The 27,906-nt window shown below is 51.3% G+C and overlaps 3 protein-coding genes across 3 annotated transcripts; 1 reads left to right on the top strand and 2 right to left on the bottom strand.

Moving 5' to 3' along the window:
• Nucleotides 1-294: 294 nt before the first annotated feature.
• On the bottom strand, nucleotides 295-10,479 carry CNTD1 (cyclin N-terminal domain containing 1). Its single transcript, XM_049768052.1, has 8 exons — nucleotides 10,397-10,479; nucleotides 9,886-10,061; nucleotides 6,152-6,227; nucleotides 5,569-5,737; nucleotides 3,388-3,550; nucleotides 2,203-2,347; nucleotides 1,000-1,096; nucleotides 295-465 (listed from the first exon to the last, which is right to left on the bottom strand). Exons 1-8 carry the CDS (start codon nucleotides 10,477-10,479, stop codon nucleotides 295-297), a joined length of 1,080 nt encoding a protein of 359 aa, XP_049624009.1.
• On the top strand, nucleotides 10,453-11,746 carry LOC126020024 (cytochrome c oxidase assembly factor 3 homolog, mitochondrial). Its single transcript, XM_049781473.1, has 2 exons — nucleotides 10,453-10,691; nucleotides 11,298-11,746. The coding sequence occupies exons 1-2, from the start codon at nucleotides 10,478-10,480 to the stop codon at nucleotides 11,402-11,404; spliced, it is 321 nt and encodes a 106-aa protein (XP_049637430.1). The 5' UTR covers nucleotides 10,453-10,477; the 3' UTR covers nucleotides 11,405-11,746.
• Nucleotides 11,546-27,056, bottom strand: WNK4 (WNK lysine deficient protein kinase 4). The gene is given in 34 exon segments (XM_049768042.1): nucleotides 11,546-11,653; nucleotides 13,427-13,462; nucleotides 13,464-13,499; nucleotides 13,501-13,526; nucleotides 13,634-13,845; nucleotides 13,927-14,111; nucleotides 14,113-14,327; nucleotides 14,455-14,515; nucleotides 14,592-15,169; nucleotides 15,253-15,307; nucleotides 15,777-15,914; nucleotides 19,447-19,563; nucleotides 19,807-19,927; nucleotides 20,015-20,073; nucleotides 20,261-20,382; nucleotides 20,688-20,952; nucleotides 22,363-22,413; nucleotides 22,415-22,504; nucleotides 22,506-22,526; nucleotides 22,528-22,548; nucleotides 22,550-22,583; nucleotides 22,671-22,759; nucleotides 23,428-23,475; nucleotides 23,477-23,500; nucleotides 23,502-23,528; nucleotides 23,530-23,570; nucleotides 23,573-23,587; nucleotides 23,904-23,975; nucleotides 23,978-24,023; nucleotides 24,026-24,088; nucleotides 24,091-24,126; nucleotides 24,880-25,041; nucleotides 25,043-25,057; nucleotides 26,457-27,056. Coding segments are annotated over 34 exon segments (3,789 nt in total).
• Nucleotides 27,057-27,906: the final 850 nt, after the last annotated feature.

The raw sequence follows: 27,906 nt of genomic DNA, 5'->3' as shown, positions 1-27,906 counted from the left end.
AGATGTGATCCCAACACCACAGGATCCCCTGAACACCTCCAGGAGCGATATCTCAAGCAGTCAAGCATGGCAACAAAACAAAAATACTAATATTCTTTCTCCTTCCAACTTTTGATACTTTGATAAGACTAAAAGGATATGCTTGTTGACTCTGATGCAGAAAAATAAGCATGAACTTGGAACACAAAATACAGTTCAAAATTTGGAACTTTTGTACTGAGTATGAAAGTAAACAAAGGGAGGGATGATTGCAGTGACGGAGAGACTGTTTATATCTGGCAGATTCAGCCTGCCTCATGAGTTGGAGGAAGCAGCCGCCCTCAGAGCTCTGGCCACCAGGTGGGGAGGAATAGGCTGCCGTCCCCCCGGGGTGCTTGCTCCCACGCTGTGAGTCAGGATTGCATAAGAGAACTCCACAATGCTCTCCAAGGCAATGCCAGTGATGCTCTGCAAATGGTCCACAACCTTTAGAAACAGACAGATTTCTTATTATTAAATATCTCAACATGTTTTTGCACAAACAGACACATTGCTTGAGCTGTTCTCTTAAGACAAATACTACACGTTTTTTCATTTTCCTGAACTTAGACAAGATTAAATCTAGATCTCAGTGTTTGCTAATGATCAAGTCACATTAGGCTACCTTTGATAGTGTTAGCATGGAAAATTTCTGTTGGACAGCTTGTTCTGCTAGAGTTACAGTCTGAAATAGGAAATGTGGCATTTGGGTCTAGACATTCTATTTGGTAGATAGATTTTTTTTTTTTACTTTTAACAATCATAAAGGGGAATGAACAAACTGAACTTGGACTTACATTTCCATCTTTGTAAGAGGAATGACTGCTGTACTAATTTTTCTTTACTCTTTCAAGTGTTCATTATAATTGTGGATTTTGCACTTATCTTTCATAGATTTTCTTCCGGTTTCCTTTAACTGATGGGCAAATGCTTTCTATTAAATCAATTCTGCCCAGGCTCGTCCTGCTCAGTGGTGCATACCTGTCTCCAACATTCATGGTTTTGGATGAAAGCACTTGCTGCAATGATTGCTACTGCCAGCAGCATGAAGTCTTTCTTCACTGAAATAAACTTTTCCCTAAATAATTAAAACCATATTAATTTTGGAGTTAGAATGAAACTGAATCTTCCAAATCGTAGGGTCATAGAACTTCAACTATGAGTTGTTTATGTTGGTTATCTTGGATTTTATTAGACATAAAAAATAATCCAACTGTTTTCCCCCAACTCAAAGGGATTAAAACCTGAGCCTCATGTCTGGTTTTAGACCTTTTGTTATTGCATCTGTCTTCCTAACAGATGTAACTGAGGCTTTATACTATCTGACTTTACAGTAATCAGACACTTTTGTCCAAGTTAGAACCCTGTGACTGGCTTTAAAAGCAACTCAGCAATTTTAGTTATTAGCAACAATAGTGGATGAGCTAGGAAAGAAAGTATATCAATTGCTTGAAGTAATTTCAATTAAAAAATAAAAACATGGGGGTAGGAACGGTGGCGTAAGTGGTAGGGCATTTGCCTTGTACATGCTGACCTAGGACAGATTGCGATTTCCATATGGTCTCCCAAGCCAGGAGCGATTTTTGAGTGCCTAACCAGGAGTAACCTCTGGGCGTCACTGAATGTGGCAAAAAAAAAAAAAAAAAAAAAAAAAGAAAGCATGGGGAGAGGGAGAGACAGCAATAGTATAGAGTAGGGCATTTGCTTTGCACACAGCCAACCCAGATTTGATCCCAGCCTGCCATATGGTCCTGAGCCCACCAGAAGTGATCCCTGAACACAGAGCTAGTTGTTAGGCCTGAACATCGCTTAGTATGCCTCCACCAACCCCAACAAAAAGCCTTAAGGATTTTCTGATTGAACCCAGTCATCTGTATCCAAGCAACTCATTGGGATTTAACCAGGTAACTAGAATTGTGCAGATATTTGTGTTCTGGGTGTCATGCTAAGTTAGTCCCATTCCCCACAATCTTATATGTTTGCTATTTATTTTTTTGGGGGGAGGGAGGTTTGGGTTACACCTGGCAGTGCTCAGTGGTTACTCCTGGTCTACGCTCAGAAATTGCTCCTGACAGGCTCAGGCGACCATATGGGACGCCGGGATTCGAATGCCTTACCTCCATGCTATCTTTCTGGCCCCATGTTTGCCATTTCTGAAAAGAATGTACACTGAATTTTTCTTACCCTTGTAGTTGACTAGGTGTGGAGTTTTCAATTGAAGCCCTTAGCAGGCTCTCATATATGGGTTCATGCAGAAGGTAGACTATGTCAAGTAGGGTCAGGCAGGTTGCATGCAGCTGCGCTACTGGAACCAAACAGCCATTGTATCCTAGACAGAGTAAGAACATGCTAAAGAGCATTGTGTGGGTCTTCTCTGATCAATTACAGAATTACAGTTGCCATGTGATCTAAAGCTGTAGAACAGCTAATGTGCTTCCTGGTTGCTCTGCTCTAATAAACTAGAGGTCAGTGTTAAAGGACAAAGGGAGAGAGCAACCTTGTAGCAGGTTAGCCCCTGAAGAGGTTGACTGATGGAGGGATGGAGAATGAGGCCCTTTTCTTCCAGCTCGGAGCACGCGTCTGCCACCCTGTCTAGCCCACGGTTCTGAGGTGAAACGGCGGGTAAACAGCTCGCAGACAATCAGGCTCGTGGAAATATTTGCTTTATTCGGATGGACAAAACTGAAGTCCAAAGACTCAGATTCAGTTCCAGCCAGCAAAAAGCCCTCGCCTTCCACAGACCCTTGCTCTTATAGTCCAGAGTCAGGTCTCACCCAATGGTGGGATCAGATACCAACCAATGGTGGAAGCAGAATCAGGTCCTACCCTAGGGTGGGGGCAGAATGCCAGGTCACACCCTAGGGTAGGGCACAATCACCTAATCAGATTAGGGTGAGCAACATAGTAATCCCCCAAAATATTTACATACACACAACCTCATTCACAGAATGAGTATCTCTGTTTATTCCCATAAAATAAAATTCCCACTCTATAAAATCAACTTTGATGGGAGGGGTGGAAAGATAGTACACCAGGCATTTGCCTGGTTCAATCCTCAGTACCTCATATGGTCCGAGTGATGCTTGAGCACAGCCAGGAGTAAGCCCTGAGCACCTCTGGGTGTGGCCCCCAGTTTTTTTAATTAAACTTTTCCCTGAAATAATATAGTGCTTAGTAATTTCAAATAGAAGCCAGATGCTGAGACCTGAGTCCTTATCTAATACTAGAGGGAATATTTTCCTCACTCATCCTGGGCTTCCTTCTATTCCTTATTAATGGATTCTGCCATTACCCCCCAACTCCCTAGGCATTTATAGATGCCTTCGATGGAAGACTCAAACCCACATTCCCTGATAGTTTATACAATACCTAGAATCTCCAGGAGCAATTCCACATATGCCAGAGGAGTTGGTAGATTGATTTGGAAGTTTAGGGACTTTAAAACATCAAGCTCTGATTCCAGAAGTTCTTCTTTAGTATGTAGATACCCAAGAGCCCGGAGGAAATTCAGGACTGTAATGTTGCTAATTATCTGAGCAAAGAAAAACCGAGAGGAGAGAATGGTGCCACAATAAAGGTCAAGCATCTTGGCAAATTATACACAGTCCATACCTTCATTTCTTTTTTTTTTTTTTTTTTTCGGTTTTTGGGCCACACCCTGTGACGCTCAGGGGTTACTCCTGGCTATGCGCTCAGAAGTTGCTCCTGGCTTGGGGGACCATATGGGACACCGGGGGATCGAACCGCGGTCCGTCCTAGGCTAGCGCAGGCAAGGCAGGCACCTTACCTCCAGCGCCACTGCCCGGCCCCCCATACCTTCATTTCATCTCTCTTGTAAACTCCTCCTTACACTCTGACACATGAATATTTGCAGTCCTCAAATCATCACATACTCCCAAGTATCTTTATATGCTATTTCCTGGAGATCTGTCCCTTCCCCCTTCTCACTTTTTTTTTTTTTTTTTTGGTTTTTTTGGGCCACACCCATTTGATGCTCAGGGGTTACTCTTGGCTAAGCGCTCAGAAATTGCCTCTGGCTTGGGGGGAACCATATGGGACGCCAGGGGATCGAACCTCGGTCTCCTTCCTTGGCTAGCGCTTGCAAGGCAAACACCTTACCTCTAGCACCACCTTGCTGTTTTTCTTAAATTCTCTCCCTCTCCTTGAGCCCTCTACCTTTCAAGAAGTAATTTTATCCAGGGGCTGGAGAGATAGTACAGCAGGTAGTATGCTTGCCTTGCATGTGCCTAACTCAGGTTAAATCCTTGGCAACCCCAGATGATCTTTAAGCACCACCAAAAACGATCCCCAAGTGCAGATCCAGGCATAACCCCTGAGGATTGCCAGGTGTAACTTTCTTTTTTTTTTTTTTTTTTTTTTTTTTTTGGTTTTTTGGGCCATACCCTGTGAGGCTCAGGGGTTACTCCTGGCTATACGCTCAGAAGTTGCTCCTGGCTTCTTGGGGGACCATATGGGACGCCGGGGGATCGAACCGCGGTCCGTCCTAGGTTAGCGCAGGCAAGGCAGGCACCTTACCTCCAGCGCCACCGCCCGGCCCGCCAGGTGTAACTTTCTAAAGTAATTTTCTTTAAATATATTTATGTCATTTTCCAAGGTACATTTTATTCATTTATTTATTTATTTAGGTTTTCGGGCCACACCCATTTGATGCTCAGGGGTTACTCCCGGCTACGCGCTCAGAAATTGCCCCTGGCTTGGGGGGACCATATGGGATGCCGGGGGATTGAATTGTGGTCCTTTCCTTGGCTAGCGCTTGCAAGGCAGACACCTTACCTCTAGCACCACCTCGACGGCCCCACCAAGGTACATTTAGAGCCCTCTGTGTTTATACTACCAAAGGTACTTTTGTCATGTTATTTGCCTGCCATCTCATTAGATAATAAATTACTTGAAAATTTTAGATGTTTACTGCTGTAGTCATGACATCTAGTGTAGCATCTGATCACAGACAGTGAAAATTTGGAGGGTGGTATGCTGGAGAGAGTATAGCAGGTAAGGTACTTTCTTGCGTGCAGGTGATCCAGGTTTGATCCCTAGCACTCCATGTGGTCCACTGAACCCACGAGGAGTGATCCCTGAGTGCAGAGCCAAAAGTAAGCCTTGAGCACTGCTGGGTAGAGCCCAAAAACAATTTGTTGAATTGATATTTTACTCTATATGCATTATTGATGAGGAAACATTTCATCCTTTACAAATGTTAGTCTACCTCTACTACTGATATGCGGGCAGTTAAGGCATCTTATGTAAACAGCCTTTGAGTCCAAGGGAAGAAAAGGTGACCTGTATGAATGATGGCATTTGTCCAGCAATTATAGTTTGCGAACAGAAATTAAGACTATTAAATAGCTGCCTGTGTGTGACTGTGTGTGTCTGTGTGTGGAGGCGGTATGTTTGGGAAGTAGTATAACCTCCTGGAATTTCCACTTGAGGAGTATTACCTAACCTAGCAGTAGGTTTCTCACAGTCACCTTCAGATGAGCTGGTTTCTTTCTAACATTCAGTTGCCCATGAACCACCCCAGATCCTTACTTTGTAATGAAAGGAAAGTTTGCTTGCAAGCTGAACACATGACACGAGGCGCAGGATAAACTTGTTGAAAAGCTGCTCTTTCAGAGTCCTCCAATTCTGAGTCTCTGTTTTATTTCTCAACTGGATCCTGGCTTGTCTGCAAATATTCTCTGCTTGCTTAACCATAAACCTATAAAGGGAAAGTTAGAGTAAACAGTCAACACTCTTTAAAACTAAAGAGATTTGTGCTTCAAACTGCTATTATCCTTTCCAATATGAATGGTTAAGAAAGTTACATGTGGGGCTGGAGAGATAGCATGGAGGTAAGGCGTTTGCCTTTCATGCAAGAGGTCATCGGTTCGAATCCCGGCGTCCCATATGGTCCCCCGTGCCTGCCAGGAGCAATTTCTGAGCATGGAGCCAGGAGTAACCCCTGAGCACTGCCGGGTGTGACCCAAAATCCACAAAAAAAAAAAAAAAGAAAGTTACATGTGCAAGAAAAAGATAGTGCAAAATCAAGTACTCATGGTATGGGGCTAGCTTTTAGGATTTGAGTACTTTGAGAGGTTCCAACTCATAACGTCCTTAATGCTCAGGGCTTTACCTTTCTAGGATTTCTACAGCCTGGTAGCACACAGATTTCTCCAGACACCATTGTTCAGACAGGAGAAAAACAAACTCTGCCAAAACAGGAAAGAAGAGCCCAATTCACAAGGTGCAGTCAGAACCACTCTGAGAACTCTTGGCACTGAGTAAAAGGAATGACGAGGCTAAAGGAAGAGGGTCAGGAGGTGAGAAAGATGAGACTGAAACAACCGAAGCTGAGTTCGGTTCTTTCTGCTGCCAATAGGCAGATCAGAAGCATGAAAAGGAGGCTGACTGAATGCCAAAGACAAGGGCTAACCAAGCCCCCCTTAGTGCCCCTGGAGCCTTCCTGTGGGTGTCAGCTGATAAAAGGCTTGGCCAGTTACACATAAACATACCAGCTGATCTAAATGACCTCTACACCATGCTGAGACCCCCAGCTTCAAGGCAGATTCTTGGATAGATAAAAACCATAACCCCTATATTCTGTTTTCAGTGGAATGTTGACAGGAACAGAAAGGTCCCTCCTGGTGCTTCAGTATTCTTTATAATACTGTTTGTTTAGTAACCACCCTCTGGAGAACTCCCATTGCTTTACAAACACAATTCACCTTAACAGCTGAACACCATTTTCCCACCACCAGTTTGTTGGGTAAATCTGGGGTGGCTGAGCCTCTCCCCAGAACAAGTTTGTTACGGTGGAGTATCTTGTTTTGAAGAAACCTCCCCTAAAACAGGAGACATATTTAGGTTTTATGGGGAAGGGGAATCAATGGAAAGTGGGAAGGACCAGATACCTTGGCAAAAAAAAAAACAAAAACAAAAACAAAAAAACCTTGGCAAGATTTTTAAACCATCTCTATTTCTCTTTGAAATAACTGTCTCATATAGAATTCTATTTTGTTTACAATATCATTAAAGGCTGGAAACAAGGATGAATGTTAGTTCTCAACAACAAAAAATTCCTGAAGAACTAAAAACGTTTAGCACTTATGGGCAAAGAGTTAAAAATTTACCATTCATCAGAGAAAAATTGACTTTCCTAGGGAAAATGATAAAAGTCAAGCTAATACAAGACAGTTTAACTATTGACTTGATATCAAAACTGAAACTTTGGTAGCATGTCCAATGCAGAAGAGAATTATTTTAAGCTACTAAGCAGAAATACTGTAGAACATATAATTGTGTTATTATAAGCAAGCTCATTTATTCCCTGGGTACTTGTTCCTGTTTTCCTTTTTTGGAGAGGCGAAAGCAATGGGTAGACTATACATATAGAGTTTTGAGGTTTGAACCATTGTTGGCTATGTGCAAGACAAGCTCCTTAACTCCTGTACTATCTAGCCTATTTTAGTTAAGAAAAGTGAATGTGGGGCCGGGAAGGTGGCGCTAGAGGTAAGGTGTCTGCCTTACAAGCGCTAGCGTAGGACGGACCAGGTTCGATCCCCGGCGTCCCATATGGTCTCCCCAAGCCAGGGGCGATTTCTGAGCTCATAGCCAGGAGTAACCCCTGAGCGTCAAACGGGTGTGGCCAAAAAAAAAAAAAAAAAAAAAAAAGAAAAGTGAATGTGGGCTCAATGGAATGGGTGAGAGTTGCACCCCTCTCTGCTGGTCCATCTGCTACACTTATAAACATTTTCAGATATATTATTAACAAACAACTCTTCTCTGTCCTATTAAGCTAGAACTCGCTCTCTCTAGTTTCAGTCTCTATTGAATTCAAAAGCCTGTTGCTTCCACTTCATTTACTCCCCAGTGTTGTACAGTTTTGTTTCTACTTTGGCCATCTTGCTAAAATGACTACCTCAAAGGTGAACAGGTATGTCCAAATCCTTAAATATCATGGTCTCTTTGCAATTATTTCCACTGTTGGTGTGCCCAAAGCATCTGAAACTGCTGACCCTGATCGTCTGGAAACTTTCCTTATTTTTATTTCTATCTCCCCAGCCTCATTTATATTTATTTATTTTTGGATTTTGAGCCACACCCAGCAGCACTCAGGAGTTACTCCTGGCTCTGTGCTCAGAAATCGCTCCTGGCAGGCTTGGGGGACCATATGGGACGTCATGGATCAAACTTGGGTCAATCCCGGGTCAGCAGCATGCAAGGCAAACGCCCTACAACTGTGTCATATCATGCTGGCCCAGGAGTAATTCTTTTTTTTTTTTTTTTTTTTTTTTTTGGTTTTTTGGGTCACACCCGGCGGTGCTCAGGGGTTACTCCTGGCTGTCTGCTCAGAAATAGCTCCTGGCAGGCTCAGGGGACCATATGGGACACTGGGATTCGAACCAACCACCTTTGGTCCTGGATCGGCTGCTTGCAAGGCAAACACCGCTGTGCTATCTCTCCGGGCCCCAGGATTAATTATTTTTTTTTTTTTTTTTTTTTTTGGTTTTTGGGCTACACCCGGTGACGCTCAGGGGTCCCTCCTGGCTTGGGGGACCATATGGGACACCGGGGGATCGAACCGCGGTCCGTCCAAGGCTAGCGCAGGCAAGGCAGGCACCTTACCTCTAGCGCCACTGCCCCGCCCCCAGGAGTAATTGTGTGTGTGTGTGTGTGTGTGTGTGTGTGTGTGTGTGTGTGTGTGTGTGGTTTTTGGTCACACCTGGCAGTGCTCAGGGGTTTTCCCTGGCTCCGTGCTCAGAAATCGCTCCTGGCAGGCACGGGACCATACGGGACGCCGGGATTCGAACCGATGACCTTCTGCATGAAAGGTAAACGCCTTACCTCCATGCTATCTCTCCGGCCCCCCAGGAGTAATTCTTAAGTGCAGAGTCAAGAGTTACCCCTGAGCACCGTTAGGTGTGCCACCCCCAAACTAAGATTTTGTCTCAAATCATTTTTTTTCCAAATTATTCTTTTTATAGGGGGCACACCCAGTGACGTCCAGGGATTACTCATGGCTATGCGCTCAGAAATCGCTTCTGGCTTGGGGGACCATATGGGACGCCAGGGGATTGAACCACGGTCTGTCCTAGGCTAGTGCATGCAAGGCAAACGCCTTACCGCCTGCGCCACCGCTCCGGCCTCTGCCTCAAATCATCCTCAACCATTTTGGTCTCTGCCCTATCAGCTGAACTGCTAACACACAGCCCACTTGTCCTTCTCTCTCCCATCCATCTCCAGTTCATCCTTTTCATCACAGCCAAACTAAATTTTCCTGAGAAAAAGATTGCTTCCATAATTCCTATCTGTAAAAACTGTCCCTGCCTTTTTTTTTTTTTAACTCAGCCAAGTGTTAACTCCTTGCTATGACAGAAACCTGCAAGAAATATCCGCAAATAATTTCCTCCTCCTTAACGGGGACCCTCCTCAGCCCACCTGAATGCTCCCTTGCACAGCCCCTCACCCTGGGACCCCCACATCTCATCTTCCTGCATCCTCCCCCTTCATCCTGCAGCTACCACCCAACAATGCTATGCTTCCTCTGGGGTTCGCTTTAAAGGTACTGATACCTGGAGGCTCCCCCACTTCCACCATAAAAGGCTGGCATGTGCCCCCCTACTCTGTTCCCTGCACATAAATTTCTCCCTCTGTCTGCCAAGATGGTGTAGTGGTGGTGGGGTGACGATGGCATTTCCTAAGGGTATCAAGGAATAAGGATGCTGGCAGCTGATTCACCCCAGTTGGTTCTCTGTTGCCTGGCATATGGTGGATGGGCTCTAGGTGGACTCTAGGCCCTTCGTGATGGATCCCCCTCAACCCAGGGGCTTATCAGAAACCCGCCTCGCCAACCCCCTGCTTTCACACCAACAATTCGGGGTTCCCTGAAGCTGCCCTGGCGGCCTGCAGCCTCCTGCACGGCCTGGTCATTCTGCTGGGCAAGATGGAGAAGGACGTCTTCGATGGTCTCGGTGGCCACTGCCCCGAACTGAAAGTCCCTGGGGGTGGCCACTCTGGGCCTCGAGGCGTCCATTTTCAGGAGTCTTGGGGGGCCAGGGGTGCTCCGAGGCTCACTGGATTCAGTTACACCGACCCTTCTAGTTTCTCTCTGGAATTTTTTGACCCCCACTTCTGGAATTTTCGGGCCTTGCTGTGGCCTCGAGTGGGGAGAAACTTAATTCCCGCTCAACCTCGAGCAAGGTTACTCAACGGTCGCATATCCCTCGGCCAATCAAAAAGCACCCTTTCAGCCAATCAGAAAGCATCTCCGCTTTACACCTCTTCTTTCAGCCAATCAGAAAGCACCTCCTCCGCTTTCCGCCTCCCCCAGCTTTCCCTAGGCTTAGCGGCTCCGTTAAAACACGAAATGGAAGACTACAACTCCCAGCGTCCCTTGCGGTCGCCAGTCCCAGCAACCCCTGCGCCCCACGCGTCCTTTACGGGAAGGCGGAGCGGCAACATGGCGGCGTCGAGAGCTGACGGGCCTGTGGACGTCAAGAGTGAAAAGGGCCCTGTCGCTCAGCGCATCGACCCGAATCGGGACAAGTTGACGCCCCAGCAGCTGCATTTCATGCAACAGGCGCAGCTCGCTCAGTGGCAGAAGCAGCTACCACAGCGGAGGGCCAGGAACATCGTGACCGGCCTTGGCATAGGCGCCCTGGTGTTAGCCATTTGTATCCACCCGATGTTAGGCTGAGGGCGAATGCACCTGGGAGGGAAGTGGGGCGTGCTAGGGGGTGAAAGGTGGTGGGATGAACCCGAACTGCCAGTCTTATTTGGGGGGGGGGGGTCACTCCTGGCTCTACGCCCAGAAATCGCTCCTGGCAGGCTCGGGGGACCACATGGGATGCTGGGATTCGAACCACCGTCTTTCTGCATGCAAGGCAAATGCCCTACCTCCATGCTATCTCTCCCGCCCCACGAACTGCCAGTCTTGGCCACTTCCGGTGTTGAGTGGTTAGTGCACCTTAAAGGTCTTTCAAGGTGCCCTGTTAGAGGCGGAATGTGGCTCAGCTGCAGTAGAGCAGTTTCAGCTGCCGAGCCTGGTTCCTTGCAAACGACGCATCTGGTCCCCCGACCCCCCCCTCCCGTGGTGATCCCTGAGCTCCATACCAGGTCTGGCGCCCATGGGTATATGGATGATCGGTAATAATAAAATAGAGGTCAGGGCAGAAAGCAGAAAACAAGCAGTGATTTAAAAAGAGAGAGTAATAAGGGTGGTGGCTAGTTTAGGAAAAGGGGCTATGCATATCAGCTGTTTTCCTGAATCCACTTCCCAGATGGTTACACCTTCTATTCAGTATCCCAGGAGCGCTTCCTGGATGAGCTGGAGGATGAGGCCAAAGCTGCTCGAGCCCGAGCTTTGGCAAGGGCGTCAGGACCCTGATCCAGTGGGACACTTCTGCCCGTCTGTCTCCTGCTGGATTCCCCTTCCCCAGGATCCAGTGGAATCAGAAGTCCGGCTTCACTACCCATGAATCGTGACTTAACTCAAGAAACTGGAGGATTGCTGATGCAGAGGCCCTCTTTAAGGGGGCATTGCCCATTTCACCCTGTATGGGGACTGAGCTGGTTTTAGGTGACAACCTTGACTTTTCACACAGCGTTCTGACTTCACCTCCCAAGAGCTGGACATCTGGGGGGTGGGGGTAGTCACTGTGTAATACAGAGGTGGAGCCTCAGGTGGAAAAGCTGGGATCTGGTTGAGAAAATAAATAGTGTCATGTCTCTTGGGGCCAGATGAGTGTTGGGGCTGAAAGGGGGTAGGTCTCCATGCTGGGAAGTACCACCTCTACTGTGGCAGTGGTGTTGCCCCAGGGAGCTGGAAATATTTAACTAGAATGACATTTTCCATTCGATCTTTCCACCTGATTTAAAGGAGGGATTATGGTGGGTCACTGAGCTGTTAGAGACTGTTACCAGGAAAGTGAAGGTCACTCTTACGTCCTCTATCCTCAGGAACTCCATATCTTTGGCTGGGGCTACAGCTCAGTGGTAGAGCATGTGTTTTGTATGGCAGTAATCTGGAGTTCCATCCCTGGTACAACCACCCCAACCCTGCAAAAAAAAAAAAAAGCAGAATACCACATCTTTACTCCATCTTCTTTTTTTTTTTTAGTTTTTGAGCCACACCCAGCGGTGCTCAGGGGTTACTCCTGGCTGTTTGCTCAGAAATAGCTCCTGGCAGGCACGGGGGACCATATGGGACACCGGGATTCGAACCAACTACCTTTGGTCCTGGATCGGCTGCTTGCAAGGCAAACACCGTTGTGCTATCTCTCTGGGCCCCATCTTTTTTGAGGGGACTTAGGCCACACCCAATGTTACTCAGGGATCACTCCTGGTGCAGCTCAGGGGACTGTATAAGATGTGGAGGATTGAACCAGGCCAGTAGCCTCCAAGGTCAACCCCTTGCATGGCTGTACTAGCTCTCCTCAACCTCCTCCAAACTTGATCTATCTTGACTGTCTTTTCCATTAGTGGCTGAGAAACTAGCAGCCTTTTTTTTTTTTCTTTTTAATACGAGCAGCCTCCTTAATTGCCAGTGAGGCCTGCCTATATGGGCTAAAGGTGGAAGCTGGATAGGATCTTAGCTTGATCAGGTACTGGTGACCTTGTTGTTGATTCTTTTTTTTTTTTTGGTTTTTGGGCCACACCCGGCGGTGCTCAGGGGTTACTCCTGGCTGTCTGCTCAGAAATAGCTCCTGGCAGGCACGGGGGACCATATGGGACACCGGGATTCGAACCAACCAACTTTGGTCCAGGATCGGCTGTTTGCAAGGCAAACGCCGCTGTGCTATCTCTCCGGGCCCTTGTTGTTGATTCTTAATGAAATGCAGTCAGGAAAACACGTCTGCTTCTAAGAGAGAAATGACCCTCTTAATTCCTGCCCTGCTCTCCCTCCCCACCTCCATGCCTTCCTTTCCAGTTCTTTGGACACAGCTGAGAGATTCACAAGAGTCTTGGTTTCCAGCATTTTTATTGGCTGTTGCTATTCCTGGTGTGAGAATGGCCACCTGCCCAGCTGGGAATGTGCCCTCTAGAAAGCATCTGGGCTCGGTTGGGGATTGCTTAGTGGTTGACCCTTGGCAGGGAGGGCCAGACTGAAGGTGGTGGGGCAGCAGATCTGACATCGGCTGCTCTCTGCAGATAGTTTCCTGGGGTTTGGCTCTCGCTGGCTGGCACGGCTCAGCCCTCTCTTCCTCTAGTCCGCCTATTACTCTCTCAGTGCTGGGGCCTCTGGGCACAGCTGGCTCGGTCAGCACAAGCTCCATGTTGGCCCTTGGTGTGGGGGAGACACATGACTTCTGTACTGGATTCACTGGAGAGAAAAGGAAAAGCACTGAAGAGACCTTCTGGGCAGCAGGAGGAGGCACCCAGACTCTCCCTCCCTTGATCCCGCCCTCACCATCCTGCCAACATCCCCGGCGAATGTCACCCCCTTTGCTTGCCCGCTGCTCCTGGGAGCCGCTGCTGCTGCCCGCTCAAGGAGTTCCTTCGCATGATACCTGGGGAGGAAGAGCATTGTGAGGGGAACAAGTCCCCCAAAAGCCAGGGGCTAACTCGGTGCCTGTAAGCAGCCGGCCGAGCAGGGATAGAGCTATGGCAGTCTCACCAGGGCCTGGGACAGGGGGCTCTGTGCGTTGCAGGCTGTTGCGCCGGGAGGTGGGGAAGCTGCCCTTGGACAGCGAGATACGGCGCTGGCGGTTGGACAGCATAGCGGCGGGGGCCACAATGCCGGGTGGGGGCTGCTTCCCCAGCCGGCTATACAGGTCCTCAATTTCCTTCTTCTGGAGGCTCTGCAATGCCTCCACCTCTGACAGGTGCCTGCGGAGGCAGTGGGAGCATGAGTGGAGGGGCACTTGGCTTTCCTGATCCCCCTTTATTCTCCATCCTCCCCACGCTCACTTTTGCCGGAGGTTCTGTAGCTCGGCCCAGAACTCCTCGTCCTCCCCGCTACTCTCTGAGTCCTCACTGCTCAGACACAGGTTGCTGTAGGAGTAATTCAGCCACACGGGGCTGGCATGATTCAGGGCTGCGCTGCCCTCTGTGTGGGGCTCCTCCTCATCCCCTTCCTCCTCAGCGCCAGCCCCCCAGCCCTTCAGTGGCACGGTCACTCTCAGCCAGAGCTTCTTGGGCCTCAGGTCCGCCGTCAGCGCTGTCCTCCGTATCAGAGCTTTCCGAGGACAATGGAGGGGTTGGAGACTTTAGGGAACCCGAGAGCGTTGGTGTCGAGGACAGAGGAGGCACCTCTGATGGCTCCTTGGATGAAGTCACTTGGAATCGCCCCACAAGCTGGGGCTTCCCTTCTGTGGGGAGATGAGGGAGTTATGGAGGAGGGAGAGAAACCTAGGACAGTGGGCAAGGAGAGTAGGGAAAGGCCTATGGGCAAGGAGAGGGGAACAGGGCAGGGGGCAGGCAGCAAGTAGATCTCACCTTCAGAGATGGGCTCCAGTTTAGCTTCATCCATAAGTGGCCAAGCAGGGTCTGGAGAGGCCTAGAAGGCGTGTCTGTGAGAATAGGAATGATCCAGAAGGGAGCCCCCTGATTGTCCTTCTTACTGTCCTACTCACCTCCTTGTCCAGCTCTGTTGTCAGGGGTGAAGACCTCTCTGGGCTGCAAGGAGCATGGGGTGGGGGTAGGCTAGGGAGGGGCTCCAGAGGGGCTGGAGGGGACTGGGAGAGGGGTCCAGGTGAGGGGGACAGTAGGGACTGCGCCACTGTCATCACCGCTAGAGAGAAGGCACTGGCCAGAGAGAGCAGAGGGGCTGCTGTGGTAGAGGGGAGAGGAGATGTAGGGGTACACGGGGAAAAGGCGGGAGGCAGGGCGGCCTGGGCACTGCCTGAAGAGAACTGGGTTGGGGAGCTGGGGAGGAGAGAGCTCTGGGGAGACTGAGGGGTTGGGACTGAAAATGGGGCTGCCCCAGGTGAGCTGGGGGTAAATGGAGAGAGATTTGTGGAGACTTGAGAAGAAATTGGGGAGGAAGAGGAGGAAGGGCTGGGCTGACATGGGAGAGAATTGATGGGAAACATGGAGCAGGGGTAAACAGGGGTGCCAGGGGAAAATGGGTTTCCAGGAGACACAGGGGTTCCTGGAGAAGATGGGGAGGTGGAGAAGGCTGCCCAGCATCTCTGCTCCGGGGACGCCAGCTCTGCCAGAGGAGGGTGAGGAGGGTGTGCTGAGGTTCCCTTGGCCCTTCCCAGGTAGCCCCCAGGACAGGGACTCCAAACTCACCACTGGAGGGGTCTGGGAGGGGCCCTGGGAGGGTACACAAGGGTCCTGGCTCCTCCTGAGGCAGAGAGAGGAACCTTTAGTCACATTGAGGGGCAGTAGGTCTTATGGGACATCCGCCTGGGGTTGACCAGTAGGACCAAGCATTCTAGGAAACCAGGAGTCTCCAAGAGCTGAAAAGTGTGTGTGCTGAAATACTTCAAGGTCAGGGGCATGATGTCGCCAACAGACTCTCAAGTTCAGAAAAAAAAAAAAAACTGATGAATTCTGGGCAAATGGTAAACTAAGAGTTTGGGGTACAATTCCAGCAACTTTTAAGTCTGAAATCATTTCAAAATAGTGAACTGAAAAAGAAAGAATGGGTGGAATATGTTCTTCCTGGATCAAGGGTTTCATTCAATTCTCCACGGGGTAAGGAACACTGTTCTAGTGTCACAAAGAAGAGATGTTAGATCTTGGCACTGGGAGGTGGGAGAATAATGATGCCTGGAAGTCCATTCCCCAGTGGGGGCCCAGAGGCTGCTGACCTGGGGGCTCAGAGGGTCTTCAGCAGGCTCCCCAGGGGCACTATCTCGCTTCAACAGGGTTTCCACTCGCTGGATAATCTCCCGGATTCGGCTCAGGAAGCCAGCTCGCTCCGAGGGCAGGATGAACTCATTATACACCTACAGAGGGTCAGCAGGAAAAGGAAGAGAGCTCGGTTATCCCACTCTGCCTTGTCGATGCCCTGTCAACTTTGAAAGCCAAAGCTTCACTCGCTGCTTCTGTCAACCTCTAGCCTGTGTGTATGTGAGTATCGGTGCATGTGAGACTCTGGGAGGTGGGAGGGGAATCAATTTGGAAGAGGCTTTCTAAGGCACCATCTTTATTTTATTTTATTTTATTTTATTTAAACACCTTGTTTACAAACATGATTGTGGTTGGGTAAGGCACTATCTTTCTAAGGCACTTTTAAGTCACATCTAACACCACTAGCATTCAGGGGTCTGTACTAGCATCCCTATTTTGCTTTATTTTATATTCTTAGTTTGGGGGACATACCAGCAAGTGCTCAGGGTTCACCACAGACTACACTCGGGACAAATAGGGGGATCAAACCCTATATCTCACAAGTGCAAAGCAAGTACTATCTCTCTGGCACCAGCATCCTTGTTTTACAGTTGCCAGAGATCACAGGATTTGTACCTGATTTTTCAAAAGCCATCTTTCTTTCCATGGTTGCCTCACCTGCTTTTAGACACAAATCCTGCACTCATAGGGCTTATAAAATCAACAGCACGGGCCCAGACCAGACCTACAATATTAGAGGAAAAATAAGGTCCTAAATGGTAAATACCATGTTCAGTATTGTGAAGATTTCAGGGAGCACAAAACAAGTTCCTTGGTCCTGAGAAGTCCCAAATCTAATGGAAGAGACACATACACACCTAACAATGTACTGCAAGCCAACCCTAGTAGGTAGTGGAGATACAAATCAGGAATATATTTATGATCAGGGTTAAAAATGCTATTTCTGGGGCCGGAGTGATAGCACAGCAGTAGGGTGTTTGCCTTGCACATGACCAACCTTGGATGGACCTGGGTTCGATCCTCAGCATAGAAGAAGAAAGAAGAAAGAAGAAAGAAGAAGAAAGAAGAAAGAAAGAAGAAGAAGAAGAAGAAGAAGAAGAAGAAGAAGAAGAAGAAGAAGAAGAAGAAGAAGAAGAAGAAGAAGAAGAAAGAGAGAGAGAGAAAGAAAGAAAGAAAGAAAGAAAGAAAGAAAGAAAGAAAGAAAGAAAGAAAGAAAGAAAGAAAGAAAGAAAGAAAGAAAGAAAGAAAGAAAGAAAGAAAAGTATTTCAAAGCTGGAGAGAGTACTGGACTACTATAGGGCTAGAATGATAGTACTGCTTGCCAATGGTCAACTATGGTTCTGCGCATGCATATGGTTTCCTGAACAAGGTCAGGAGTGATCCCTGAGCACAAAGCCAGAAGTAAGCCCTGAACACTTTGGCTCCCCCACCCCACTGCAAAAAAACAAAACAAAACAAAAAAACCAGGAAGGTGGTACAGTGGACTATGGCACCTGCCTTGTATTCCACTAATCCAGATTCTAAACTCTAGCATGGCATAGGATCCATAGATACAGAACCAGGTATAGCCCCTGAGCACCACCAGTGTGACCCCCAACTCCCCCTTCACAACTTCCCCCTTCTGCTCTCCTTTCATCATCAGATTTTCCAAGACATGAGTCATATTCAGTGTCCCTTCTCCCTAACACCCTGTCTTATCAACTCAACCAATATTTACTGAGCATGTACAACATCTACTATATGTACAAAGCTCTATGTCAACAAATTACTAGATTATTGAGTTATTACCCTTTTTCTGCATCTCCCCATAAGCCATTTAGCTTTTTGATACCTATTTGCCAACTGCACTCCTTGACACTCTCCCCATCTCAAATGGCCTTAAAGCCATGTAATGCCATTAAAGCCTAATTTGTTTTGGGGGAGGTTAGGGTCATTCCAGCTATGCTCAGGAATTATCCTTGGCTGAGTTCAAGGGTCACTCCTAGTACTGTTGAAGAGACCCTTTACAGTACTGGGAATCGAACATACCTTGTTCAAAGCAAGAGCTAATCCCCCATATGTAGTAAATCTCTTTTTCCTCTAAAACCAATTTTCATCATGTTACTCTGGGTAATTCTTCCGAGCCTCTACACTCTGGGCCCACTTTATATGCACAATCTCTCTTCTGCAATTCTCATGCATAATCCTGACCACCAATGACAGGGAGCTCATGAAGTTCTCCCAAACTCTGAGGAATGTTTTACTTCCATGTTTTTTGTTTTGTTTTGTTTTTGACAGTGTTTGATTGGGGGTTATACCTGGCAGCATTCAAAACTTATTCCTGGCTCTGTGCTCAGGAATCACTCCTGGTAGGCTCAGGAGACCAAATGGGGTGCCAGGGATCAATCTCAAATTGGCAGCATTCAAGGCAAATGTCTTACTCCCTATTTCCACACGTCTGCCTATGTTCTGAGTCTGTTAAACTTGGCCATGTCCTCGCTTTTCTGTTATTCTTCCTTATGTGTCCAGAACTTGATTAAGTCCTACTTCTCCTCTCACTGTCCCCTCTGGCCTGCTCTTCACTGTAGCACCTGTGTGCTACACCTTTGTGCTACAGACATGCTCTCTCTGTCTATCTTTGGTCAAAAAAACAGACCTCACTGGATAAACAGCAATCTTACCCTGAAGAAGGGGAAAGAATTTCACTACTGGGCTAGTGCTTTACAAATCCTTCCTGGAGGGGCCGGAGAGATAGCACATCAGTAGGTAGGGTATTTGCCTTGCACACAGCTGATCCGGGACAGATGATGGTTTGAATCCCAGTATCCCACATGGTCCCCCATGCCTGCCAGGCCCGATTTCTGCGCAGAGCCAAGACAAAAACAAATCCTTGCTGGAAGGGGGGGCAGAGTGATAGCACAGCAGATAGTGTTTGCCTTGCACGTGAATGACCTGGGTTTGGTCCCTGGCATCCCATATGATCTCCCAAGCCTGTCAGGAGCGATTTCTGAGCTCAGAGCCAGGAATAACCCTTGAGTGCCACTGGGTGTGGCCCTAAAACAAACAAAACAAAATCCCTGCTGGGGAAGGAGAGGAATAGTACAGAGATTAAGGCCTTGCCTTGTATGCTACAGACCTGTACTCAATTCCTTGTGCCACATATGATACTACCTTGAGCACTGAACACTGCCAGGAGTAATTCTTGAGTGCAGAGCCAGAAGTAAACCAGGTGTGAAACAAAAACAAAGCCCAAAAATCCTTGCTGGGGTACTATCTAGTACAGGGATTAAGCCACTTGCCTTGCATGCAGTTGACTCTAGTTGGAATCTCTGGCATTATTAGGGATCATTCCTGAACATTGTCTGGTGTGACCACCTCAAAAATATCCTTGCTGGGGAGTTCAGCACCTCAAGAGAGGTTCTTTTTTTTTTTGGGGGGGGGATAGAGGGTCCATACCCAGCAGTGGTCAGGGTTTACTCCTGGCTCTGTGTTCAGGGATCATTATTGACAGTGCTTAGGGATCATATGGAATGCCAGGGATTGAACCAGGTTTGGCTGCCTGCAAGGCAAATGTCCTACCTTCTATGCTATTGCTCCAGCCCCAAGAGAGATACTTTTATCCCAGACTGTGTGATCTCTCTCCCTCACCATGGCAGCAGCAATCTCTTCTGGGCTGTCCCCATCCAGGTCAAATCGGAAGGTCACCATCTTGTTGTTGTGTGTCTGTAACTGACACTCAACCACTCTGTCACTCTGATCTGAGACCTACAGATTCAGGTAGAGGAAGGAAAGAGATAGAACCCTCCACGCTCACCACATGTCCCCCACCCCACCGATCTATTGGGAGGCCCAAATCAAATGGAAGACAGCTGACACTGCCCCAGAGCCTGGCATGACGAAGCAGGTTAGTGCCATGGCTCAGGTTGCCCTCCCCTTCCTGGCTGCACACCCAAGGTCCCTCCTGGCTACAGAGGCTGATCCCCATCTCATAGGAGACCCCTTCCTTACACTAGTGACCCTCAGTCGGGAACGAGGTCGGCGCCGGAGATTTCTCCCCAGCGGTTTCTTCATGCGCCCCATCATCCCTTCGCCCACGTCACTAAGGCCAGATGCTGCATCAGAGGCATAGCTGGAAGAGGGAGAGGTGTCCATGGAGCCTGGCAACCTGGAGCTCCAGGTGTCTCAACCCCAGCACCCCAACTCAATTTCAACCTACCTGTCTACAGGGGGAAAGTCACTGCCAGACCCAGCCCGGGGAATGGAGAGGGCAAAAGCCTGAAACAGGATCAGGGGTTCATGAGGTGAGAGACGGGGAATGGCGAAGATCCAGGGAGATGCCATTGGGGTGCTGAGGAACTCAAGAGGAAGGTGGGGCCATGCATAGTGACTCGGGCATGGGGGTTGGATTTCACAAGGAGGGAAATGGGGGTGGCTAGGAGACCCTTCCCATGACCCCACTCACTGAGGGCAGCCGAAGATGGGATGCAGCAGGACTGGATGGAACTCCCCTCGTGGGGTAGAGAGTAGGGTCTGAGGCCTCCAGGAAGCCCGAGGAGCTGAGGTAGCCATCAGTCTCACAATCCGCTGGGAAAGGAAGGAGGAATCAATAGAAGGGAAATGGGGGCCAGAATGATACTACAGTGGGGAGGGCACTTGTATGTGTCCAACCCGGGTTCAATCCCCAACATTCCATATAGTCTCCATGAACCTTCCAGGAATGATCCCTGAGTGGAGTAACCCCTGAGCATCTCCATACAAAGCAGGGGTAGTAGAGGAGGAGCTAGAGCTGGGGGACACCTGCCTAGATGCAGACCAAGGGTACATGGCAGTACTGCTGATGGATCTGCTGGGGGCAGGCAGAGGGTCCCAGGGCAGGAGGGCCAACTCACAGGCAGTCGATGAGTAGCTGGCATGGCGGAAAAGGAAGGGCTGATGCTGGTCTGCCTCTGGCTCCTCAGACTCGGGGGGAAAGACACTTCGAGGACCAGGCGTCAAGGGTCCAGTGGCCGGAGGGGGCCCTGGCGCTGGGGGGAGGACCTCCAACTCCCTCGCTTTTCGTAGCTTCTCACGCTTCCGCTGAATGGCAGCAACCCGTTCCCGTACTGCTCGGGCCACTGGTTGATAATCGGCTTCACAGACTAAGCCCAGGGCCACCTGGAGATGCAAGGGTAGTGGAATACAGTTTGGAATCCCCTCAAAGACCCATGAGCATCCAGGGGACTCCAGGATATGGGGGGGAAGAGAACCAACATTTAGTCACTACCCTCTGAGTCCCTGACTAGTCAGTCACCCTTTGCATTATCCTCATTAAGTAGATACTATCAGCTCCACATTAGAAATGAGTCACATTCATGACCAGGTCAGACTACAGCAAATTGGTCATTCTGGCGGAATGACCCTTTGGCAATATCAGGAGACATTTTTAGTTGCCACAGCAGGACACGATGTACTGAGCAGAGGCCAGGCATTCTTCTTAACATTCCACAATTCACAGAAACTACTCTCCTTCCCCCCCAAAAAGGGAAAAGAATACATTGATTTTCATATATTTATGATCATTGCTGCTAACCCTGCCTGGAAGGATTCTACCCCATTAATGATGTGGAAATGGAAGTTCACAGGCTTTATCCCTGGTCCCCCAGACACTTAAGTAAGTTGAATTTGTTTATTGTGGGATACCACAACCCAAATTGTGCTCAGGGCTTAACTCCTGTTTCTGTACTCAGAGATCACTCATGATGAGCTCAGGAGATATGACCAATATGAGGATGCCAGGGACCAAACCTGGGTCAACACATACAAGGCAAGCACCCTACTATACTATCTCTCTAAGGCTCTAAGCTGGATTTGAACTCAAACTGGTCCCCTCTACCCCCATTCTTACCTGTTACATACCCTGCAAAGCTAGTCATGAAATGAATAAAGAGATATGGGGGGCTGGAGAGAGAGCATGGAGGTAAGGCGTTTGCCTTTCATGCAGGAGGTCCATCGGTTCGAATCCCGGTGTCCCACATGGTCCCCCATTGCCTGCCAGGAGCAATTTTCTGAGCCTGGAGCAGGAGTAACCCCTGAGCACTGCCAGGTGTGACCCAAAAACCACACACACACAAAAAGAGAGAGAGATATGGGACAGAAGGGGTGGACCAGGTCAGCATATATGGGAGGTACAGAAGTGGGGAAGAGGCCTGAGGGGCTTGTTCAGGAAGTGGGAGGGTGAAAGTGTGAGTTCTTCAAAGAAAAAGAGTTCATTTGAGGGGTATTTGTCTTGATGCAGCCGACCTAGGTTTGATCACCGCTCTTCCCATATGGTCCCTCGAGCCTGCCAGGAGCGATTTCTGAGCATAGAGCCCAGATGTAACCCCTGAGCATAATCAGGTGTGGCTCCCCTCTCAAAATAAGTTAATTTGACAAGGTGGGATCCTCTGGGGCGAAATGTACCAATGTCTGGGCCCTGACCTGAGCCAACTCATTCCCTAACCATGAGGGCTCCAGCACACCAGCCCATCTCCATCCCTTGGGAACCCTCTGGCTGACCCCCACATGCCAGCGTGGCTTCCCACTCACCATCTCCTGAGCCACCTCCTCCGCTGCATCCCGTCCAAGTTGGAACAGGAATTTCGATGGCCTGGTTGTCCCGTGGGGCCCCCCCGCGTCGTGCGTCCTCCATGCGCAGCCAGAGCTTGAGTCCAGGCTTCTGCCCGTCGTCCCTCCTCGGCCAGCTCCACATGCAACGCCACGCTCCTCTCGGAATGAAGGCATGTGCCAGCAGGTCCTGGATGGTGAACCTGGAAACCGCCAGGCCATGAGCCTCAACCCCAGCAACTAAAAGTCCCCCTCCCTCCCTGAACGTGTGCGATCCCCTGCACCTCAACCTCTCATTCTTATCCGTGCGGATGCAGCCTTCGATGATCTCCTTCACCTCAGGCATCTTCACTTTGTAGAAGCTGTTGGGCTTTGTGCCCTGGGGGAGAAGATGGTATTGAGGCTGGGTCCTTGTCTGGGGTCTCCAACCCCTGTCCCCCCCATTACCCTGCTCCCAGCCAGAGTCTGGCATCTCTACAGACATAAAAAATCTTGCAACTACTGCTGGGCAAGATTTCCCAGCACTCCATGTGTGCAGAGTGACCTCATACAAATCTCCAAGAGTCCCTGAGTGATAGTAGAGCGAGGTGGGCGCTTGCTTGCCTTTGCTCGTGGTCCACCCAGGTTCGATCCCTAGCACCTGACATGTTCCCCCCAGAACCCTCCAGGAGTGATTCCTGAGCACCAGAGCCAGGAGTAAGCAGGCTAAGGCCTAAACTGCCCACTCCCTCTCCCCTCCTTCTCTAGGACAACCTTTGCCTCCCATCCTGGGGGGGGCGGGGGCCTCTGGTTGATCTGTAGGAGAAAAGGGGGTGTGAAACCATTTGTAAACTCGAGGGGGCACTGCACACTCCATTATCCTGCAGAGCCCGCTCTCAAAGGGGGCGTGAATGCATACAAGCGCCTTAGGCTCCCCGGGGCCAGCAGCCCCGTGTCCCTGGCGGCAAAGGGCACACTGTCCATGGCTGGTTGCCTGGTTGCGGCAGCTGGAGCGGCAGGGAACGGGGGGGGGGGTTATGGAATTCCCCTCTCCTCATCCCCTCTCACCGAAGTGACCTTGCGGTAGATCTGCGCCGCGTTCTGACACTCAGAGTTAAGGGTACTCGGATGTGGCCATCTCCCAGCATGCACATGCCGAACGCGTACACCGTCCACCGCCTCATCGTACTTCTCCTCGTACATCTCTGGGCCATGAACTCCGGGGTCCCTGTCGGGTGCATAGTGGCCCGTTAGGCGACACCGCCTCCCTTCTGGCTTCAGCCCTTTCTGGGACCAGCACAGTCCTGAATCACACCCAGGGCAACCCCCCAAAATCCTCACCCCAGTGGCCAACCATTCCAGCAGTTGGGGCGTTGGGGAGAACTGCGAAGAGGCATAATCATTCGTGTCCCAGCCAAACCATTCCCCGTGTTTCTAACTGTGGATCACTAAGGATCTATTGGGGGGCGGGGGAAGGCACCCCCACAATTGGGAACGTGGAGGGGAACTGAAATGGCAACAGGGGCCCCCCTGAAGGAGCGCACCGATGACACTCTTGGCAAAGGAGGCCCGCTTGGAGGGTGGCCAGGCCAGGTCCCCGATCTTGACGGAGCCTGAGGGCCAGTGATAAAGACGTTGTCGCACTTGAGGTCCCGGTTGCAGGATTGGGGGGACCCGGGGAGTGGAGGAAGTGAAGTCCCCGTAGGATTTGACGGCTCCAGCGCCTGAAGGGACACGGGGTTTCATTTCTCGGAACCTTCTCAGGTACTCTGCAGGGAGGTACCCGAGCCAGAAAGTTGGGGAGAGCCCTGGGCCAGGACCCCTGGGTCTTACACAACACCCCAGTCCAGGAAGGGGAGTGGTAGATAGACAAAAATGGGTCGGATGCTGAATTCGCTGATAGGGGCAGTGGCCAGGGTGCCTGAGGAAGCTTGGGGTGGATGAGTAAGTGCATGGGGAGTCGGGTGAGGGTGGCCCGAAGGAAATAACCTCCGGGTTGCGTTCTGTCTTGAAGGATTGAGTAGGAACTTAAGGGTGCAAAGTGGGAAGGGATGGAGACTTTCCAGGCTGACGGGTGCTTGCTGCAAGAGTCCCGATGCTGCAAGGCACAGGGGCAGGTTGGAGGAGGGGCTGGGAACTCAGTCAGTCAGGAATTTAGGCTGAAGATAAGGCTGGATTAGCGAGTGTAGACTTTACTCCAAGTGCCTGGGAAGGCGTGAAGGGGGCTTTACACAGTCATTGGCAGCAGGAAGAAGAAAGGAAGCTGGGGGTGGAGAAAACGAGTCTTTAGAGGGGTCTCAGGACCAGTGAGAGAGGCAGACAGAGGGCGGGGTGCAGGGGTAGAGAGAGAAGAGGTCACTGGAGAGAAGCCCAAGTCTGGGCTGGAGTGAGGGTTTAAAGCCAGGAGGTGGGCGAGGAGCCCAAGGCTGGGGAAACCCCAGAGCAGCTTCATCAGCAGCGGGGAGCTCCCATCTCCAACCCCTCCCTCCAGCCATCCCCCCAGACAGCCACAGAGCTCACGTCTTGAGCAGTGCCCGAGGTCATGAGTTCGGTGACCAGCACGATGCAAACCTGACCCCTCAGCACTGACTTCCACGAGTCATAGAAGCGGACGATGTTGGGTGTGCTGCAGACCTTTGAGCACTGTCCACCCTCCTCCGAGAATCTTTGCCTCTCTGCTCGAGGACAGTTTCCGAGTCTGGAGGGATGGGGACAAGGGTCACCTTAGCCTAAAGCCCCCCTTCCCCTGTGAAGAGAGTGGGGATACCAGTGACAGGGCTGAGAGGAGGCAGGGACTGAAGCAGACAGAGGATGGGGCTGGAGCAGGGTGGTGGAATCTCTGCCCAACTGTCTAGACTCTAGACCCTGATTTCCTTCTGACTTCTCAGATTGAATCAAAGACCTCACCCATCCTGGGCCTAGGGCCAACCCTTTAGACCCCCAAAGGACACAAGCGCCTTTATGGAGCCAAGTCTGGGAACCCTGAGCTCAATAGCGTCTTTGTGGCCTCAGGGCCAGCCGTGAGGTGGGAGGGGGTACCCGGGTGCTGGCAGCAGGCAGGCTGCAGGCAGGCAGCGGGGAAGTCAATGGGCAGAAAATTGGGGCCGGTAAGGGGGTTGGCTCCAGAGACGGGGAATGATAGATCTAGACAGGCGGTGGGAAGGTTGCAGAGGGAAGTTGAAAGAGAGAAAAGATCCAGGGCCAGGAGCCAGGAGGCTGCCCCCAACCCCTCCCCTAACCCCTTTGGCAGCTTCTCCTAGCCTGGCCTAGAGCCTGGGGTGCGGCACTGGCAAGCGCAAAGGATGAGTCCAGTGCCAGGGCTCCAGCCAGGGACCCTTCCCCTATGCTCCGTTCCCCGACTCTGAAGCTGTTGACCCAACTTAACTGGGTTCCCCGTCTTGGGGAATGATCCTATGTCCTGTCCTTCTACATCTCCTAAAGCACACTGGGACCAGCTGTCTTTGGGTCTGAATGAAGTACCCAGGTAAAAACAGAGAGGCTGGTGTCCATCAACCCCTCTCCCCGATTTGGAGAAGTCCAGAATTCTGCTGGCTCCAGAAGAGAGAAGTGTGTGTGGGGGGAGAGGGGATACCAGGGAGCCCCAATCTTCCACATCTGCCTGGATTCAGAGTAGATGGGCTGATCCAGCTCCTCGGCCTTCCTCACTTCAGCCTCATAATTTGCAGATTCCAGGTAGGCGTCGAGAAGCAAGGTTCCCGATGGGGGCTCAGGAAAAGGTTAGTAGAAGTGATAGTGGGTAATCATGGAAGAAAAGTGGTGAGGCTGGGGCCCCTCCGACCTAAACCAAACGCTACCCAAGTGTCTATCCTATTTTCCAGCTGAGTTGAGTCTGGAGACTATCAAGGAGAATGCTGAACCCCACAGTGATGCCACCAGACGCCACCTGCCTCAGTTTCTCCTACAGTCCAGATCAGTCAAACCTACGCATGATCAGAGAAGGGGATGGGGGGGGGGCGGAATCTGGGCTTTTGCTGGAAAGAAACCTTCCCTCGCGGCAGTCCCCTGGGTCGTCTAGCCCAAGACCTCCTACAGGTCCCGTCCCTGGGAGGCACCGTCTAGGGGGCGCGCAGCCGCACCTGCAGTTCACACCAGGCCACCTCCACCGTGGTGTCGGTGTCCAGCCCTCGGTACACCGTCTTGAACGACCCGCGTCCAATCTCGATGTCAAACTTGAGGTAGCGGCCATCTGGGGACGTCGCGACGGCCTGCGTTTCGGTGTCCTCCTGCTCCTCCTGCTCCCGCTGCCGCTCCCGGGCCGCGGCTTCCGAGACCCTCGGCGCGTCGCGGGCGCCTGGGCCTCCAAGCGAGCCGGGGAGCTCGGCGCGCGAGGGCTCCGCAGCCGCCTTCGCCGCGGGGGCTGCCCCGGGCCACTTGGCCTCGGGGGCGTCTTCGGAGCCGGGCGGGGGGCTCCTGGCGGCGGCGGGGCCGGGGGCGTCCTGGGGGTCGGGGGGCTGCGACCACGCGCTCAGCAGCCCCAGGTCGACGGAGCTGCGGCGGCTGGGGCGGGAAGCGCGCGGCCGGGGCTCAGCCTTCCCGGAGAAGCGGCGCACCCGGCGCGGCGGGGGGCCGAGGCGCGGCGGCCCGGCCGCCACGAGCGCCAAGGGGGGCCGCAGGGCCAGGTCGGCCTCGGCCTGCGAGCGGGGCGCCGAGGCTTCGGGGGCCGGGGGCGCCAGCATGGGGCAGGGCGGGAAGCCGCGCGGCTGGAGGGGAGGCGGCCTGACAGCGCACTGGCTGGGTGCGCCCCGCTCCGGCTGAGCGACTGGGGCCCCGGTCCCCGCGAGTTCGCCGCCCCGCCCCCGGCCCCGCCCCCGCGAGCCCCCGCCCAGACCCCCGGGGCCGCCCCCAAGAGCGCGAGCTGGGTCGGGGAGCCGTGCACAGCCCCCAGCCCGCTGTCACTCCCGCGGTCCTCCGGCCGGCTCCGGTGCGCAAACCTGTTAGTGCGCGCCGAGGGGGGCGCTGCTCCGGGAGGCTGGGATGGAGGCGGCGGGGGCGCTAGGCCCCAGAAAGTGGGGTGCTGAGGGGGTGGCGACCATCCGCCTGCAAGCCCCAGATAAGGTAGCGCCACCCCTTCCTAACCCTAACCGTGCGGAGTAGCCCCAGGCCGGAGCTGGAGCTGCCGCGGTCAATGGAAAAGTCTGGCTTTCTCCCTCCCGGCACTGGGAGGAGTGTACGCCCAAGGACGAGCCCTCCCCAAACCGGGGCCCCAGCCACCTTCTCCCTCCACCCCTCCACCTTGACCACAGCCTGCCTGGCTGAAGTGGCTGTTTTGACTCTGTGGCTCTCCTTCCTCGGCCTTCTATTTGCCAAAGTTCCCAATAAACCAAAGTCCGCATCCGGTTTACTCCCCCTCATCTCCCCTCGGTCACCATTACTCCACTCGGAGCACAAGGGGGTGTAGTGGGAGGGGTTTCAGAGAACTAGTTTAGGGCTTGGTGGGGCGGAGGTGAGCAGTCTGGTCTACGACTCCGGGTCCCGGGCTGAAAGGGATCTGTTCCCAATGCTGAGTCCCTCCGGTGCACTACAGCT

Source organism: Suncus etruscus, chromosome 1 (genome assembly GCF_024139225.1).
Source record: "Suncus etruscus isolate mSunEtr1 chromosome 1, mSunEtr1.pri.cur, whole genome shotgun sequence".
NCBI classification, from domain to species: domain Eukaryota; kingdom Metazoa; phylum Chordata; class Mammalia; order Eulipotyphla; family Soricidae; genus Suncus; species Suncus etruscus.
Note: the sequence above shows the minus strand (reverse complement) of the source record. Positions and strands in the feature narration are given on the sequence as shown.

Excerpts from the sequence above, each read along its gene's own strand:
- LOC126020024 (XM_049781473.1), top strand. The coding sequence starts at position 10,478 with ATGGCGGCGTCGAGAGCTGACGGGCCTGTGGACGTCAAGAGTGAAAAG. Across the intron at positions 10,692-11,297 it reads CGCCCTGGTGTTAGCCATTT|ATGGTTACACCTTCTATTCA; the intron begins GTATCCACCCGA and ends TCCACTTCCCAG.
- CNTD1 (XM_049768052.1), bottom strand. The coding sequence starts at position 10,479 with ATGTTGCCGCTCCGCCTTCCCGTAAAGGACGCGTGGGGCGCAGGGGTT. Across the intron at positions 5,738-6,151 it reads GCTGTAGAAATCCTAGAAAG|GTTTATGGTTAAGCAAGCAG; the intron begins GTAAAGCCCTGA and ends TTCCCTTTATAG. Across the intron at positions 466-999 it reads ACCATGAATGTTGGAGACAG|GTTGTGGACCATTTGCAGAG; the intron begins GTATGCACCACT and ends CTGTTTCTAAAG.